At 36.2% G+C, this 19,432-nt stretch overlaps 2 protein-coding genes, 1 long non-coding RNA gene and 1 other non-coding gene across 6 annotated transcripts; all 4 read right to left on the reverse strand.

Annotated features, from left to right (window-relative positions):
• Positions 1-25: 25 nt before the first annotated feature.
• On the reverse strand, positions 26-3,363 carry LOC130715997 (calnexin homolog). Its single transcript, XM_057566174.1, has 6 exons — positions 3,106-3,363; positions 2,955-3,024; positions 930-2,059; positions 753-824; positions 533-649; positions 26-418 (listed from the first exon to the last, which is right to left on the reverse strand). Exons 1-6 carry the CDS (start codon positions 3,217-3,219, stop codon positions 284-286), a joined length of 1,638 nt encoding a protein of 545 aa, XP_057422157.1. The 5' UTR covers positions 3,220-3,363; the 3' UTR covers positions 26-283.
• A 2,423-nt stretch (positions 3,364-5,786) lies between these two features.
• On the reverse strand, positions 5,787-5,868 carry TRNAS-AGA (transfer RNA serine (anticodon AGA)). The gene has a single exon. It is a non-coding gene; the product is annotated as a tRNA-Ser (tRNA).
• Positions 5,869-7,564: 1,696 nt separating this feature from the next.
• LOC130716015 (uncharacterized) lies at positions 7,565-9,505 on the reverse strand. Its single transcript, XR_009011838.1, has 2 exons — positions 8,740-9,505; positions 7,565-8,642 (listed from the first exon to the last, which is right to left on the reverse strand). It is a non-coding gene; the product is annotated as an uncharacterized LOC130716015 (long non-coding RNA).
• Positions 9,506-10,683: 1,178 nt separating this feature from the next.
• Positions 10,684-15,018, reverse strand: LOC130716024 (calcium-dependent mitochondrial ATP-magnesium/phosphate carrier protein 3-like). Of its 3 annotated transcripts, none has more exons than XM_057566204.1 (5): positions 14,816-15,018; positions 14,035-14,533; positions 12,238-13,020; positions 12,015-12,105; positions 10,684-11,610 (listed from the first exon to the last, which is right to left on the reverse strand). In XM_057566204.1, exons 2-5 carry the CDS (start codon positions 14,408-14,410, stop codon positions 11,418-11,420), a joined length of 1,443 nt encoding a protein of 480 aa, XP_057422187.1. In that variant the 5' UTR covers positions 14,411-14,533; positions 14,816-15,018; the 3' UTR covers positions 10,684-11,417. The 3 variants fall into 3 exon arrangements, with proteins under 3 accessions (XP_057422187.1, XP_057422182.1, XP_057422195.1); XM_057566199.1 differs by having other exon boundaries at positions 14,035-14,729; XM_057566212.1 differs by lacking the exon at positions 14,816-15,018 and having other exon boundaries at positions 12,238-13,034; positions 14,035-14,173.
• Between the last annotated feature and the right edge of the window lie 4,414 nt (positions 15,019-19,432).

Here is a 19,432-nt window from a genome sequence, read left to right on the forward strand (position 1 = left end):
GAAGCAGGGTTTTCGTTTAATCGGGTTTTCGTTTACTTGAAAAAGCAGAATCCATTGCTAGAAAAACAAATACAAAAGTTAATTGTACAACTTCAATTAGCAAAACACTAAAGTCCCCAAAAAGGAGAACATCTACATTCCTTAAGCATATAATCTTTTTTTTTCTTCAAGAAAAAGAGAAGAATGAATGTAAACCAAGTGCACCTACAAAATCCAACTAAGCACAAAATTTATCTGTGGTGAGAATAATAGGTCGCCCCTTTCAAGTTGTGCGTGCAACCATTCAAGTGTCTCGCCTTGTCCTTCTACGCGGAGCGTTAGATGTATCCTCCTTCTCTTTGTTTTCGTCATTCTCTCCACTAGCTTGGTTAGTGGAAGCTTCTGGGCGTTCTGTTTTCTTCTTCTCCACCACCTTTGGCTGCACCAGAAGAAGAGACTTGGTTATAAGATTAACATAAAGTCATAAATACCTCCATGAAAGAAAAACAAATAATCAATGGACAAGATTCACTATTCAGTAGTCAATACTCACAGCAGGTTTCTTCCCACCAAAAATGAGCCTGAAGAAAATGGTCAGGAAGACGACCACAATGGCTACAATAGCTCCAATAGTTAGATTTGGTTGCTTCTCGGCCTTTTCAATGAGATCCTGTATAGAAGCATAAAGTTAGCTCATATTCCACTAACTGAAATATAATTGATACCAAAAGAGAGGAGATGTAAATTTTAGAGTTTGAGACTTCGGTACTTACATATATCTTAGGTCTGTGTTCACTGAGGAAGGGAATGTCTGCAATCTTGTACAAGAGGTCAAATACCTTCTTCTGCAAGGTCAAAATTAGGATCATAATTAGAAAGAAGATTTTGATCGAAAAGTGCAACAGGAGTGAAATAGAGTTAAGGCAAAGGCTGCAAAATTCTTGCATTACCTGGAGTCCTGCAATACCATCTGATGCGGTTTCCGCGGACTCTTCAGCCTTTTGTTTCTCTTTCTCAATGGTAAACTTGGGCTTCCATGTTGTCTCCCGATAGGACTCTGCGATCTTATCATCTTTAACTATCAGAATATTGTCAAATAGTATGCCATCTTGCATTGTCCAAATCTCAATGCCAATAGCAGCAATAGGCTCAAAATCAGGTTTCTCAAGTTCAAAGTATTCAGGGTTTGGAATCTCTTGAGGCTTCCAAATACCCTTATAACTGGGATTATCAATGAGGGGAGCGCTCCATTTTCCCTTATAAGCTGGATTCCTCTTGGTTGGTCTCTTCCACTCACCACAACCAGGGGCTGCTTCACACTTTGGGTTATCAATCTTTGGGGCTTCCCATTCACCATCCTCTTCCTCATCCCAATCTTCTGGTTTTGTTGCATCTGGGTCATCTACTTCCTCTGGCTCATCATCTAACCATCCTTCAGGTTTCTCCGCTTCTTCATCTTCAATTTCCATGGGTGCATCCTCATCCCAGTCCTCTGGCTTCACAGCATCTGGGTCGGGAATTTTGGCTCTCTCATCCCAGTCCTCAGGTTTCTTGTCATCAGGATCTGGGATTGTCTTGGAAGGGATTAGAGAAGGCTCAAAATCCTCAGAAGATAAGATATTTGCCTTTTTCTTCTCCTCCCCGTCAATCAAAATGCTCAACTCATTATCAGGCTTCAGAATAGCAGTGTACACGTGAGATAGTTTGTCCAATGGGACAGAAGGGGGGAACTTGAGATGGTGTTCAACATACTTTCCAGTCTTTGGATTCTTATGCCTGAAAATGAAATGCACTTTGTTTGTAGCCCCACACTTATCAGGACCAAACATGATAGAATATGGAGATTCATTATCGAATTCCTTGGCTTTCCACCCGCTATCCTGGGTTTGAAGATATTTAATATAAGCACCACCACATTCTAGTCCATTCTGGAGGCGAGTCTCAAACTGAAGAACAACTACTCCATCCTTAAAGTTGACAGGTGCATCAAGTTCTTTAACTATAGCATATTTCTTTGCTGGTTCGCTAACGAGAAGTCCATGATCATCATGCCCCTCACTCTTAGCATGCTTCCAGACACCTAAAACCCAAATTACAAAAAAAAAACAATTAATCTAATGTTGGGGATTAAAATATCTATCTGACCATGAGGGGATATGGGTCTGGGTAGATTGCAAGAGGTGTTAAGTTCAAACCTACAAGTTTATTGTACCAGCAACAAAAATATACTCTATGGCTTCAAATATGCACCAAGAATGAAGAATTAAAATAAAACAAAGAATGTAATGGAAAAATATCAATAACTCAATTTTAATGGCTTTGTGTAACAAGACATTTAAATCTAATAATCTAATAATATAAATAAGTGAACACATTTTCACATTTTATCATATCAAAGTACTATACTAGGATACTACCAACCGAGCAATTTAAAATATTTATCCATTCCTCTACAATATGGTTGGACACTACTAGAAGTAGTAATGAATCAACTCCTAATCATCGCAAACTAAATCCTGGTTAGCAACTGCAAAAACATTCCAGGGTTATGTGATTAATAACCCTTTTGCTTAATCCACGAGCACAGATGAAACACAGGAGTCAAACGTTTATCTAACAGATTTCCATACTATATGTACAGCATTAATTACATCCTTAATTAATTATAATCTGCTGAAACACTAACACATTCACTAATAACAGATTCGATTACTTCACTAAATTACTATATTTACATCCTTAATTAATGACTGTATAATAGTAACTGATGAATCTGTCAATTCAATACCAATTACATTGTCAACAGATCCTCAACATTGCAACCGTAATCATTCTAATTTCTACACAGTTAGCAATACCAATTACATCAACGTTAACACAGTTATGAAGCAAAACAAGAATCAAACAGGAAACTACACCATTGATCTACGCGTGCATGAACAGAATTGAGACAAAATGTTAGATTGATTATATACCTTGGTACTCATCCTTGTTTGACACAATCCAACGCCCGTCAAAATCCTCATCAAACGACTCGTAGAAGATCTAAACAAAACAAGCATTCACGAATCAGAGATCCATCAATCAATCACAGAAAAACAAAATTGAAATCAAAACAAAAATTACCGCGTCTACGGCATCATCGGAAGCGCGAACGAACTGCAAAGAAGAAGAAGCAATGAAGACGAAGAAGAGAACGAGAAGCGATGAAGCTACAGGGAAACCGTTTCGTTCTCCCATTGCGATTTTCGCTTTCGCTCTGAAACCCTAACCGTTTTGGTGAAGTGAAATCTGAAATGGTTTGTTGAGTTGTGAGATCTATATAGAGCTTCTCGCTCTTGGAAGAAGAGTGTGTGACACCATCGTTTCCTTTTTCTCTGTGCAGATCTACAACTTCGACCTGTTTCCACCAATGACATTGCGCGCCACGTGACAGAACCCAATCAGTGTTTGCCACGTTGCGGTTTTGCGTCATTTCCCTCTCATACCGTACGTGTAATGTCCAAATCGACTCAATTTGACTGGGCTTTTTTCAGGCCCATGGGCCCTTTGATGTTAACTACGTGCAATGGTATCTCATCAGCGACAAAAAAAAGTCTCTTATCAATATTAGTTTCTTTTTCTTATTACCTTTTATTTGTTGATACTTGTGGATGTGTTAGTCCTCCTCATATTCACATGATCATATATTAAGGTAAATAATTACCAAAAAAAATATATTAAGGTAAATGATTCGACTAATCCGGTCAAATCACCCAACAGGATGTTGAATAAGGAGAAAACAGTTGAACTCTGGCTGGAATGGAGGTGAGAGACCTTTAGTAGAGGGGTAATTGTAGTTGTCCATCTTGTCCAAGCCTAGGAGGGGTCTTTGTAAAGACACTTCAATACCTAAGTCAGTGATCAGAGGAGTTAAGACTTAGGTTAAGATTATCGTACCTCCTTCAAGGTTGAGTTTTTCCTTTTACACACGTGTGAACGTGAGTGGACCTTCGTAGATGATAATGAGTGCTTAGCTTCTGAATGAATCTTGACCATTCATTCTTTCGCTGTCCCCAAAGACTGATGGCCAAGGGTTCCTCGGAAACGAGAATTGGGTCTTGAGCTCCTTGCCTACGCATGTAGCTAGGTTAAGGGGGCTCTTGATGGGAAATGATGAGGTGAATTGTATCTTGAGAGTGGTCCCAAGGAGGGAGCGATCGCGCAAGAATTTTTCTAGGGTGACCATGATTCGAGGGGTGGTTGATCCGAGGCGGATCTCACTCGTTAAGAGAATGGTCGTTATTGACTTAATCGCCAGAGGTATGGCGTAGGAAGGTTAACTGGGTCAATGAGCTAATTGAGTCATCCCCCGGAACAATAGTCGAGAGGTAGAGTGTTGCTTCCCAATGAAAAAGTGGTCGTCATTGACTTGATCGTTAGAAGGGTGGTCATCGGAGGGTTGACTGGGTCAATATGTTGGCGAAGTCATCCCATAATAGTCAGCATTGAATGATGTATTATGTACTCCCTCCGGTCCTATTTATAAGCAGCAAAAAAAAAATCTCATAGTTTAAGAAATGTAGTTAAACTAGATAAAATGCATTAAATATGTCTTGAATCAAAATAAACTTCCAAAATTACCCTTTGTTATTAGTGTTGGAAAGTGGGAAAGAGAGAGAATAATTAATGAGACACATTTTACAAGCTAGAATTAATAAGGGCATCATTGGAAAAAAATAATTAATATAGCTCAAACTTTCATTTGGTTCTTATAAAAAGGACCAAGATTTTTCTTCTCTTTCATGCTTATAAATAGGACCGGAGGGAGTACCATATATGTATGTCTCGGTGAGCGGTGTAAAGAAATAATTGTTCTCTTTATATTCATGTGTGTTTCTTAAATACTCCATCCGTTCCTATTTATAAGAACCAAACTAACATTTCACGCCACTTAAGAAAGTGGTTGGTAGTATTAAAACTACTTATCATTAATGAGTTGCATAGTGGAAAGAAAGAGAAACCTCTATTAAATGAGGGTATTGTTGCCAAAAAATAATTAATGCATCTTGAAATTTGAATTGGTTCTTATAAAAAGGACAAAGCTACACCCTTCATTTGGTTCTTATAAATAGGAACGGAGGGAGTATAAAGTACAAGAACAAGAGTCACACTTAATATGATTATAATGGAAGAAATAAATGCTAGAATAAAACTAATTAAAAAATAAAATAAATAAAACAATCAAATCCTATAATTATATGATATCATATTAATTATAAAATAAGAATTAAAGGGATATGCACTCAGTGTAAACACATTTTACACAGTCATTCAATTGAATTCTGCCACATCATAAAATATATCTTTGTTTTAATTAAAATTTAGAATAAAAGTTTTTATTCCTCCTACGTGGCATGTTGTGATTGGTTGTCAGTGTAAAACTGTTTTACACCGAGAGTGCATATCCATTAAACTCATAAAATAATTAAAAAGGTAATAAATCAAAAAAAAATTAAAATCAATAATTTGATGTCGATAAAAGTAGTGGTCTAAAGGAGTGATATTTAATCTAAGCATCGTGTCTTTTTTTTATGGCAAAAATTGAAAACCGCAAATATATCCGCTAATAAAGTTGAATTGACAAAAATGGGGAATCATCCCACCCACCACCAACAGGTATTAGAATCCTAAAGACTAAAGAGGTTAACAAGTATTGCCCCCCTCTAGCATCACCTTATGCTGAATAAAGACAGAAAATGGATCATATTAAAGACAGAAAATAATTTGCCTATGCCTTTAGAAAATTAATAAATTAAAAATCAAAACGTGGACGGCAGGATTCGAACCTGCGCGGGCAAAGCCCACATGATTTCTAGTCATGCCCGATAACCACTCCGGCACGTCCACCTTTTTGTTGTTATTTTCTCTAACGAGAATCTATTTAAAGTAAACTATATGCATGTCAAATAAGGTTTTTATTTATCCACATTATATTGAATGTAATAAAATCATAAACCTCGAGCATTAAAATAATAATCTTAATCTTCATTAATTTATTTTATAAGAACCGATTTTTCCCTTGCCTATTTTAAGAAATAAACTATTTAAATGTTAGCTTTTTAATTTAAAATGTCAATATTTCTTACTTTCTTTTCATCCACCCCGTATTGTTTAATTACATTTCTATTCTTTTTTAAATTAAAAAATACAAAAAAATATTATCATCAAAGATAAATATCTAACAAATTTCAAGAAAAGGGTAAAACATAGTAATAAGAACAAGAAAATTGATTTTTGCGCAACTACCGGTAAATTTTACCACAATATTCTTATAAACTCACTCAAATTAACTGTAGCCTATTCAACTTGCAACACATCAAAATCGAAACCTAGTTGGACAATTGCAGTTGTGGTTGTGTGTTATTTCCTACCCATCAAAACTGAAACCTTTGGTTAAAATTCGCATGAACCCGACTAATGGACACCCCTAGCCACACCACGGGGTTTACATGAAGTCATGAACACAAAAAGCAGGTAAAGTTTCCTTGTTAAAGAAACGCTAGCAACATGAGAACGTGCCTGAAATAGTAATTGCAATTCTTCTCATTTTCAATTCTTAAGTGAAGTAACAATTAGGAACAACTTTTTGGTTGAAGTCCATACTAGATAAGGTATTATGAAGATTTCCCATCAAAATTGTTATAAAAAAGGACTTACCTTATTTGGCTCCATAGTGGAAGAAAGTTGTAGGGGTGACAGCTTCACGAACACCAAGCTCATAAGGCTTCGCGACGAGGATGACTACTTCCAACGATAGTGGCTTCCTCGCAGTGCGGCCAGTAGAGGCGTTTAGAGAGAGTGAAGGTTGAATCATGAATGGGTGTCTAAAAAGATGAGCACGGGGGATTTGAGGGAGAGGAGAGGAAGAGCTGAGGGACGAGGATGAGGAAGGTTTGGGGGCAACACGAATGACAATGAAAGAGAGAGTGAGGTTGGGGACGACCTTAAACCTCAGCAAATTGATTTGCAGGTCACGGATGGCACTTCTAGTGTCCGTCAAGCCGACTCAACATTATAAATCGTTTGACGTCTGCCATTTGAGTGGACTTAGTCGACACTACATTTAAGTCATATGAAACATTATTTTTAAACTTTATGACGACTTTGTGTCTGCTAAGTCAATGTTAGTTAGCGTCGATATCGCGTCGGCATTAAGTGTTGCAACTTAAAACACGCTTTCTTATAGATGAATGCAGATTTTTATTTGCACGCCCTTGCTCATCCACATGCAGTGGAAGACAGAGGCCATGGGCCTGAATCGTCTTTTTGAACCATCGCACATCTCGCACAATGGTGTGCTCTTATCGCTGAGGTCATATTTATGGTGGTTGGTGGTCCGTAGGGTTAAATTATGGTTTAGTCAATGACAAAGTGAGATTATGCAATTGGATTTGTGAATGGTCCGTTCGCATATGGTATCACCCAATTATAGGTTTGTGATTGTTTTGTTGGTGAGAGATGTCGCTACATATGATCCAAATTGGGAAGATCATGTAATATTCTTCTATGATTTTTGATTGAACAGAAGGTAAAATGAAATAAATTTGATTTTGAAATTTGTAGGTTGCTTTAGAAATTTATGGAAGTCTCTGTCAAAGATTTAAAATTACATGAACCATGTGTGTTAAAAGAAACATAACATAGACAATCACAAGCATTCAACAATAACACATACTGTAGCAGTACTTATTTGAGACTAAAGAACAAACTGGGTAACATGCACCATGTGAATGACCGACTTCACGAGCAGCTCGATGAATTGAATCTGGAAGAAAGGCGTTACCTTCCCTTTGCCATCATGACTTGCCTTCTTTTCCTGCATCGATCTCTCTTCGAATCAGGTAACAAGAAGCGAGTAGCATAGTTTGCAAAAATAAGTGCACTTCGTTACATCTTCATCTTCATTCCCTTCTTTCTCCATATCGATCCTGATCACTGTTAGCTTATAGATGGATTGCACTGAGAAGGCAAAGACACTTGGTTGGAATACCTTCCATTAATTTTCAATATATAATGGTTATAAAAGCACATCAAAGATCAACAAAGATTAGAAGAATTAAGGCTTAAATAAGTTTTTGGTCCCTGACCTTTAGTAAATACTTGGTTTTCGTCCCTCGCCGGAGTAAAGGTGGGTATTAGTCCCTAACCTTTGTCAAAATGTTTGGTTTTGGTCCCTCCGGAGCTCTGGGTCAACGCCGGAGCTCCAGTGGCTCATGTGGCATGACCACGTGGGATTAATGAGGCCATGTGGATTTTTTTATTTATTTTTCATTTAAATTCTTAAAAAAAGGAAATTAACCTCTGTAATTAAAACCTAATTTACTAATTTAATCCCTCACCTAATTATTAATTATAAATCTCTTCATGTCCACATCTTTCATCAAAAACCCAGATTTTGTTCTTCATCCATCTCTTCCTTCTTTTCTTCATCTTCCCTTTCACATACCTACACAAACCCACTCACCTAATTGAACACAGATTGAAACAAGAAACACTGAACTGAACAAGGTTACCCAGAAATTTTCCAAATTTTTGTTGTGTTTGCTTTGTTTTTATAATCAATTGATTATCCATCAACAAAGGTGCACAACCTTTGAATCCTCCAATTTGAATCCTACCACCTGCTCTCACAACAAGCATCACAACCATCAGTACAAGCCACGTACAAGCCAAGAGAACTGATGAGAAAACCTACATCTGAAAATCCAGCCTACCAACCTTCTTCATAGACATATCAAAGTACCACCACGACCTTTGGGGAAAATGACGAGATCTGGAGCGGCGGCGGCGAGATCTCAATTCCCCAGATCCCTTAACCTTTTCTCCTCCTTCTGCATCTGGCGCCGGCGACGACGAGATATGATGGAGCGACAATTCTTTCTCACGTGAAGGCTATGAATTGCATAAATCCATCAAAGGAACCACCTTGATACCATGAGAGGCCCATATTTTTCAAGATCTGTTTGAATTTTTTAGTGAGGGTGAGGGGGTTTTAGTGAGTTGTAGATCTGGAGGAAGGAATCGTCGTCGATCTGGTCTCCGAAGGAACCATCTTCGATCTGGAGAGTGCTCGCTGTTGGAGCTTCTGGAGGAAACATATTCAATTTCTCGTGATGCTTTCCTGTGCTGACTGGACGAGAGAAAGTTAGAGGTTCAGGTTAGAATTTTGATGGGGTTGAGAATGGAGCTTTGGATTTTGATGGAGGGTGTTGAAGAAAAGGTTATGAGAAGTTTGTGGTTTCAGAGTTTCATGGGGGAGAAGAAGATGTTGGTGATGGTGAACGGTGATGAAGCTTTAGAAAATTAAGATAAAGAATAAAAGAAATCCTTGGATGATTAATTAATATCTGTTTTATAAATTAAGATTTATATTATAATTTAAATGAAAAATAAATAAAAAAATCCACCTGGCCTCATTAATCCCACGTGGTCATGCCACATGAGCCACCGGAGCTTCGGCGTTGACTCAGAGCTCCAGAGGGACCAAAACCAAACATTTTGACAAAGGTTAGGGACTAAAACCCACCTTTACTCCGGCGAGGGACGAAAACCAAGCATTTAGTAAAGGTTAGGGACCAAAAACTTATTTAAGCCAAGAATTAATTCACATTGAATTTTTCAAATGGTCCCCTCCTCACCACAAAGTAACTTGACATATATATGCTTAAGCTTATCCACTAATGGTTCTTCCATATTATTCTTCTTCTGCTTTAGACTAAATTAAAACAGAACAATATTATTCTATAAGAAAGAGTAAGGGAGCCTCGTCACTCCACGTGTAAAAAGGTGGACCCTTGGTAAAAGAAGTCATGTAAGTAGATGATATAATAGTGAAAAGAAAGTCAAATAAGTTAGAGCAACAAACAATGGCAGGTGTAAAGATAGAACTGGGAGGTAGATAAGCACTTGCAATTTATATAATGGCGAGGAGTAATGATATTTACACACCTCATTTTTTAAACACTTCATTTTCACCTCTTTTTGTTTCTATCTCTCTCATCTTATCATCTATCACATCTCATACTTCCTCTCTCTTACTTTTTCTTTTCTTCCTATCTCTCTCTTCATTCCACCTCTTCCACCTCAAATGAGAGGTGTGTAAGTAACATTATTGAATGGCGAGATGTGATAGGGATTAGCATCTCTTATGTCATGTTATAATATCAGGCTATCAGCTGAAATATGGTGTCAATTTCTTTCTTCATATATTCTTTTGTTTTTATGTTTAGACGCATGTTGTATATCGTTATCCGTTCGGGAAACATTTACATGTCTTTTCCAATGTCCTAAAATGATAGCTCAAGTGGTAAGAGCTAGAGACATAAGGGTTGAGTGAGATGAAAGATAAAAGGTCCAGGGTTCGAATTCTGAGGATGACTAATTTACTAACATTACTAACAACTAACATTTGCCTATAAAAAAACATGTCTCTTCCAATAAATATATTTTCTTGAATTTAAACTTGTGTTTGCATCCTTATAAGGATCTAGTTTGCTTACCACTAAACTATCACTTTGTTGGTTCTTTCTTCAAATATTCAGAAAATTCTCACAATTTAATAATTGTTAACAGAGAAATAAATATAAAATTTTAATAATATAATAGTGTTATGCTAGATCCAGTTAAGTTTGATACCATTAATTTAATACTTGTGAATGGGAATGATGTAATAATAGTTTATTTATCATTAATATTAGGTTCTAATCGTGCCAAGTTGGTTCAAATGGTGTTTTGAAATACAAACCAATCAAACAACCTTGGGCTAGGTTGGTTCAATTTTCTTGTTTTTTACTTGGACCCTGGGTGGAATTGTTGATTTTTCTGTAACCATCTTCATATGGGTCGATCATAGACTGGAAACTGGACAAGTCCCTCATGTTTGACGATTCACATACAATCTAAGAATGATACAAAGCTAATTCCTCAACATTTGTTATTTCTCAACGTTTATTATTTCTCATCCCTCTTTCCGAAGCACACAAAACCGAAGTTAAACCCAACTCAACCCTGTTGTTCTGTCTTTTAAATATCGGTCCTGTGTCCTACAACTATAATACAAACAGACTCTAAGTTTCTGACAGGAAAAATGTGTTTTAAGGCTCAGAAAGAATGAGTATTTGTCATATTGCCTACTGGACTAATAACATTTTTATTGTCACATTGACAATTCAAGACTTACCAAAGTATTTGCATTAGCTCAATTGCCTCAGCAAAGAACAATAATAACTCATCCATGAGGTATGCTCTACTAAGCTCCGGAAATACTTTATCTGCAATGTAGATCTATTCAAAACTCTTCAGAAGTACCTTGTCTCAGGGCTAAGCCAACACTTGAAGCGGCTACAAGGGTTGGTGGTGGAAACACCTAGGGACATCCAACCATAGATATTTAAACTCTATTCTAGCTCTAGATTCTTTTTCATATTTTCATAGACCATATAAGTAATGCTGGCAGCAGGCACAACTTTGAGTAGATTTGGAAGGATTCCTTTGTAGAAACCTCTAAAGCCTTCGCGCTGAAATGTTTTCCAAAATGCATCAGACATCCCCTTGTAAGCACTGGTATCGTTCGAAGGTTGTGCCTGCAGTCTAAAAAGGATGATAAATGTCAGCAAAGAACATCCATAACATAACAATGAGAAAACCATGTCTGAAATGTAATGTCAGCAAAGACCACAAATGAGACACTATCCTCCACTCCCATAATTTCTTTCGTGGTGGAAAGAGTGCAGAAACAAGAGTAATGTGAATGTTTGGATACACGGTAGATTTTCACTTTGAAAGGAGAAGCTGCTCCTCGGGCATGTTTGGATACACCACGGTGGATCCAAAATCACGATGGACAGCCACAAAAGCTAAGGAAAATTGCTTATGTCCACTGTGGTTTTTCACCGTGTATCCAAACATACACCTAGAAGCTTTTGTGGTAGCTGAATTGATTCTGGAAGATTTGAACGTGATTCCAAACATGCTGAATACAGATAACATTATACCTTGTACGAATAACCTGCAGTGGATAGACACAAGTGGCTCCAAGAGCTCCAGAAATAGTCCCACATCCTAGTTGCACGAGAGGACCAGGTTCTGTGTAGGAGAAAAAATAATAAAAGGGTTCACTCTTCAAGGGAAAATTTTCAAGAGAGTCAATCAACTAAACAAATCAGTTACTCAGAACACATAAATTCAGCAAGTTTAGCGGCTGCATGAGTAACTTACCAGTATCTTTAAGAATATATGTCCTGGATAAATCTTTCAAGGTATCATAAGCAGTGAGATCAATGCCTGCATAAGGAATCATACCAATCAGAGATGGAAGAAGCCCTCTGTAAAAAGCACGAGGTCCTTCGTGAACCCATATATTCTTTGTAAGGGTTCCCAGGTTAGGAGCCCTTCCCCCTTCAGAGGCGCAAGTTTGTAACCTAGTTTTGATAAGATCCAGTGGATAGATAGCAGCCTGTGCAATTCCACCAGCCATTCCACCCGCAAGAAGCCTCCCAGAAGTACCAATATCTGACTTGCTTCCTTGAGCATCCCCGATCACATTTTTCAGCATTTCAAAGGCGTAAAATTTGATGGCACTTTCTGGTGCTACCTTCACAATATTCAATCCATTACCGCGGTAAAACCCTAATAAACCATCTTGCTTCCATATCTTCATCACTCCCGGCACAATAGAAGCGCGTGCGGTCTGAACTTGTAAGACTACCTTCAGACGATCAAGAGGAGCGGTTACAGTGCGAGAAGTAGCACCTGCTATCCCTCCGGCAAGAAAATATTTGCTCCGGTCCACATGCTTGCTGATGCCTTCAGGAATCACAGCTTGCTCTCCGATGTCTACAAGGCACACCCTCTCCCAATGGTGATATATATTTTCGATTGTTGCTTCATGAGGATATAGTAGAAGAAAATCTCTCCATTCTTCAAAAGTGATAATCCCATTGTTATCCTTATCAACATGCTCCACAAAGTGAGCAAGCTCCTCATCATCCATTTCAATCCCTGCAGCATTGAAGCTGCAATAGCTTATGATATGGAAAAGCAAAACAATTTAATGGAAAAAGCCTCCACAAAAAAAGATAAAAGAATACCATCTTCAATATTCACTAAATGGGCAGAGGCCAGATAGATTATTGCACACAAGAAACTAAGCAAGCAAAAGAATAACAAAAACAATACAGCATCCACCATCAAAGGTTCAACCGGGCTTCTCAAATCCCAAGCATCATGTAGTTTCAAAGAAATAACCCCAAACAAAAAATTATACAAAAAATGCAACAATACATCAGCAAAATAGACACATATCAAGAAGAGTTCACTAAAATTGTGCAGGAATATAAGATATCTGAAGGTGAAAAAACTTTCAGAGCTGGCTACAAAGTCCTATTAAAAGTGAAAAAACCTTCTCCAAACTGTAGATTCCACAAACCTGTTTATAGTGATCCTATTAAATATTTTGAAAAGCTAAAAAGTTTAAACAAAAAAAAATGTCTTGCTAAGAAAACACAATGATTAAGATTTACATTAAATATTTTTAATTACTTAAAGAATAATTCTTAAATGATTGCTTCTTAAAACTTATGGACCAGTCTGATCAAAATAAGTGTAGACCAGTCTAATCAAAATAACTTAAAATTTAAACTTTTCCTTCAATTTCTATATAGATAGAATTAATAATCCACCTAAGTTAGGATTGTTTAACCTTGGGATAGGATAGACAGCCACTCGCATAAAACAACTTTTTGATGAGAAAGCAGGGATGGCTAACTGAGAACCACTATTTTTCATTAAATGATTACTATTTCTAAAACTTCAACCAATCTCCTATTTACAAGTAAACAATTAAGGTGACCAGTTACTTGGAAATAAAATGATCCTGCACAAACATGAAGGCAATCACTGCTATGAGGATAACTAAAAAGTTGATGTAGCAGGAGAAAATAACAAAACTATGAACAAGTAGCCTATAGCAAGGAACAGAGATATGTAAATTGGAGAAAGAGTAGAATACACCACCAGCTTTAACAAGTGCATCCCAGAGCTCTTCAGGGAGAATGCTGCCACTATGCTCAACATCAATGGCTTGAAAGATGCGGTAAAGCTCCAATTCCTTATCATCCATGTACCTGCGGAACTCATGATAAGTCACCCTGCCATCACTATTGGAATCACACACCTTGAAAAGCTCCCTCGCATACTTGTACTCTGGTGGGATTTTCAGTGCTGACAACCCTGATTCTATCTGGCCATAATCCAAATACTCCTTGTTCTTCCCATCGAAGAAATTGAACAAGCTGCGGATTCGAACATCTCTCTCTTCTCTCGTTTCCCCCAATGCCAGAAGAACATGATCCATCGTGTGGTTCTTGTTGTTGTTGTTGCCACTACCCATGCTATTCAATATTCACCTTCGATCTTTAAACAATCCCAATGAATTCTGAGATACCCATTTGGAGCATTGAATTTAAAAGCTCGAAAGTTTCTAACTTTGCCTTCAGATCTGAAGTAAAACTCTCTGAACAAACATGGGTCAGAATCAGAATCTCAATGACAAAAATGGGTAAATGCAACGCTTTTTCTTCTTCTTCTTCTTCTTGTTCTATCTACCTTCACTCTTACTACTCCAGGATGAGAAATGAATGTTCAAGAGAGGACTAAGAACAGTGGAGGAAGATCGAGAAACAGATGGAGAAGAAGAAGAGTACCTGAAACTGAAACAAGAACATGTGATTGAGACGGTTTCAACAACATTTGGATTCTATTTTTGCATAATGTAATAAATAATAATGACACGCACCAAAATTGATGAAACTTTTCACGTTTTGTCGCAGGATCTTGGGTTCAAAGTGTGAGGATTTGGTAAGGGAAGGAACACGAGAGTAGCAAAAAAGAGGAACCTTATTGGATATTCCTCTCAATCAACCTCTCCTGCATCTGGCAATGTTCTGCTTTTTGTTGCTTCTCCTCTTCCACTCAAGGCATTTTGATTTTCTCTAATTTGTGATGCGATTTTTTTTTTCCTTTGCAATATTCTCAATCAATCAATCAAAATTTATTTTAAATTAAATAAATCCAATGCTAACATTAATTTGTAGTATAATAAATAGTAGGTTTAATTATATTTTTAGTCCCTGTGTTTTTTAAAATGTGTGAATTTGATTCTTATATTTTCAATTGCTTAAACTAACCTCACTTACTCTTAGAAGAAATAAACAAATTTTGTCTACAGGTAAATAATGGAAAAATTTGACATATATCACAATTTATTATGTTGAAAGTGACATAAATCTTCTTAAAATATCAATAGCATAAAAAGAAGTATGCCTCACATCAACTTTTTTTCATTAAATGTTGGATGTTAAGATAATGTGCGGACCAAATTTAATTAATTTCAAAAGTAGGGAACTTAATTTGAGTAATTAAACTATAAGAACCAAAATCATGCATTCATGAAACTATATGGATCAAAAGTGTAATTAATCCTAAATAGTAATAGAATTGATGGGAGTGGTCATAGTATGTTGGTTTTTTTTTTACATCGAAAAGATAAATTGTACTCGCCAGGAATCGATCCATGGACCTCCCCCCTACCCAACTCATATGTCCTCCAGCTCCTTCCACTTGAGCTATCCTATACGGACATAGTATGTTGGTTTGTATGCTTTATATTTATATTTTTTAGTTATAAAAATATTTGTATTAAATATTTATTTTTAAAATGTTGAACACAAAATATTTAAAAAGCAAAAATTATTTTCTTTCTATATAAAACTGTAAGTAGTTGCTTATTTGTATAAAATCAGAAGTTACTTACGGAGTAGAAAAACAAACAGTACAAACCAAACTAGTCTGTCACATTTTATCTATGCTTTGTAGCGTGTTAGTTTCTCTCAAAATCGTAGTTGCTTATGGAGTAGAAAAGCAAATAGTACAAATCAATCCAGTCTATCACATTTTATCTATGCTTGGTAGCGTGTTAGTTTCTCTTAAAATCGCGTAATATGTGTAAAAGCTATTCATAATGCATGTATTTCCTTTTGTGTTTTTGCACGTAAAGTCGAGTATACGGCGGAAAAGCTACGAGATGTAGCTTCTAGTTTATGCTATTATGATACTTGCACAATTTTACTGAATAACTCATACATGCACTTACAATAACATATGACAATACACAATTAAAAGGTGGCGTTGTTCTTCTAAACAGAGTACTTGACTAGTTTGAAGTATGATATGCTACAAACCTAATTTAAGAAACCCTGATTAGAGTAGTTATTATTATTATTATTATTATTATTATTATTACTTTAAATGTTGAACACAGAGCAATAAAAATAATGAAAACTATTTTCTTTCTGATTGATGTAATTGCTTACCAACCAAATCTTATCACATTTTACTTGTGTATGGTTTGTGTTAGTTTGTCTCAGAATCGCGTAATATGTGAAACGTTTACTCAAAGCATATGCACTTTTGGGTTTTTTCACATTAAAATCGTGTATATGGTGGAAAAGCTATGTGATGTAGCTTGTAATTTACTAATTTTGAAGCTTGCTTGTGGTTGTTCAAAACAAGCTATTTGATTGGTTCGAAGAATGATAAGTTACAAGCCTAATTCAATAAGTCTCAATTAGGGTTATTCATTTAATTTTAAAATGTCGAATACAAAAAAAATGAAAAGTTTTTCTTTTTATATAAAACTTTAAGTAATTTCTTACCGAGCAAATCTTATCACATTTTACCAATGTTTGGTTTCGTGTTAATTTATCTCAAAATCGTGTAATATGTGAAAGAGTTACTCATAGTGTACTCACTTTTGTGTTTTTCACATTAATGTCACATATATGGTGGAAAAGCTTTGAGATGTAGCTTATAATTTACGCAATTTCAAAGCTTGCACCATGTCATCAAATAAATCCCGAACATGCACTCACAAGAGCATTTAACAATACACAATTAAAAAGTGACGTGATTGTTCTAAATAGGCTATTTGTCTGGTTTGAAGTATAAATGCTCCAAACCTAATTCAACAAGTCTCAGTTAAGTAATTGGTTGGTTGGCGCGTTAGTTAAGATACTTATACTGATGGTGATCAATTTAGTTTTTATTTTCAATTATATGATTAATTTCTTAAGAAACGTTTTATATATATTTTTATGCAAGATGATGATAAGCTTCAAATAAAAAACAAATCAAATAAAAAAGAAAACATAAGATGTTTACTCCCAAACAAAAGGCGCACCTAATTAAAGCATCGACTCGCAACAAGGACTTTAACACAACATGAGTCTCCTAATCAATAACAAACTCAATAGATCGCTAAACACTCATTTTTTGCTAGGAAAATTGCACAAGTGTTGCTATATCTGCTGCAGTATATCTTTTGCTTTTATAAAAAAATCAATAAAATTCAAAATATTACAATTAATCTATAGTCTATAAAAAAAATTAAAAACTAAGATTATATTAAATAAATTCATTGGAAGATGTTAAATAATTAAAACTTAATTTAAAAAATTAAAAATTGATCTAATGATATTAATAGGGGTAAATATGTTTTTGGTCATTGACTTATACACTCAAATCTAAAATGGTCTTTGAAAAAAAGGTTTTCTCTTTTGAAATATTTTTACACTACTACAAAAAGGGGCTTGGGTAGCGGTTACATTACACATTGGGTAGCGGTTCCACGGGCGATGCTAAACTGAGCGTTGCTAAAAGATGGGCAGCGGTTCTGTGAACCGCAACGCATGGTATCAGATGGGCAGCGGTTTTCAACCGCTACGCATAAAGGAAAAAACCGCTACCTTACACTAGAAAAAAAAACACAGAACCGCTGCCTAACTATTTTTTTAAACAGCAACCTAATGAATCAGAATATGGCCAAATGAACATTTGATAAAGACCCAATATGAATCATAACAGTAAAAACAAAAATAAAATAAAGAACAACTCAATATCCATATAATTTTTTTCAGAAAGCTAAATTTATTGAATAAGACTAACACCATTACAAACAAAGCATTGGGGTAAAAGTTCAGACCCCACGCACAAAAAGCAACAGAAGGATACAGGAAGAGAAACTAAACAAAACAGAACACAATAACAAGAAAAAAACAGAACCAGTAGCAAAGCAAAAGCTAGAGATAACAGTGCAGCAAAATAAAACAGAGAACATAACAGCAGCTGGGAAGGGTGGCAGCTGCAAGACAGACCCTCAACCTCCAGCCTCTAAGAGAGATTCACGGCAGCACAAAGACACTCCGACAGTGGTGAAGGCCGGTCACACCCTTGTTTGTCCAGATTATCTGCATCTATATTTCCTTCCATGAAGACATGAAATACACCTAGACAATCTACTTCGATCATGAGGCGATCAATTGAGTTGAGGTCGCTTCCACAACCAACGGCAAGTGTGGAATCACTTTCCACAATCACATGACGAAATCCATGTTTTTTGCAGAAAAGAAGGGCAGTAAGGATCGCCTTAATCTCAGCAACATAAGCCCAAGTAGAACCCACTGCTAATGAGAAACAACTCACAACGAGACCATTTGCATCTCTCAGAATCCCCCGACTCCACTAGCACCCGGGTTACCACGCGAGGACCCATCCACATTAAACTTGATTGTGCCTGCAGGGGGAGGAAACCAATCTCAATATCCATATAATTGGGCTGAAACAAAACAAAAATTGTGCACCAAAATAACAGATCTATTCTGATATCCAAAAAGAATAAATTCAGCACTAATTCAACATAGTTCAAAACACGTATTCTATGTATTTTACTAAAACAATTGTACAATTTCCAGAGTTCTCATTGCAAAGTACATCTTTGATGTTCTCCTGTGAAGTTCCCTCCAAGGTACCAATAATACTTCTGCATCAAAAAATAAAGTGATACTCATGAAGATGAAGATGTCAACTAAATATCACTTAAGGTAAAGTAAAATAAGTAACACACATAGGGAAACTGTAAAACATATGGAGGACAAAGACAAAATAACATGCACAACAACACTAATCCCACATCTAGTATGAGCTTCATGAAAGTTCACTTTCTTTTTGCAAAACATACACAATTATGTAATTCTGAATCCTGCCTGAAAATCATATGTGTTGTTGTACACACCACCAAGAATATGACAATAAAAAAGCATCTAACTTGTAGATTATTAAAATTATGAATTGATATCAACCCAAGACCCACATGTATCCAATGTGAGTAAATGCAGGGCTATCAGGTAGATCAAACATCCTTAAGGCTTCAGTTCATAATCTGATATTTATGTCTATTAGATTGTTATATTATTTGCTTCTGTTCTGACAATGAAAAAAAGAACACATTGATCCCACATTGCAAACTAGTCAAGACCCAAAACTAAATAGTAAATGCAACTACTATAGTAAAGAGTAA

Source organism: Lotus japonicus, chromosome 1 (assembly GCF_012489685.1).
Source record: "Lotus japonicus ecotype B-129 chromosome 1, LjGifu_v1.2".
Lineage (NCBI taxonomy): Eukaryota > Viridiplantae > Streptophyta > Magnoliopsida > Fabales > Fabaceae > Lotus > Lotus japonicus.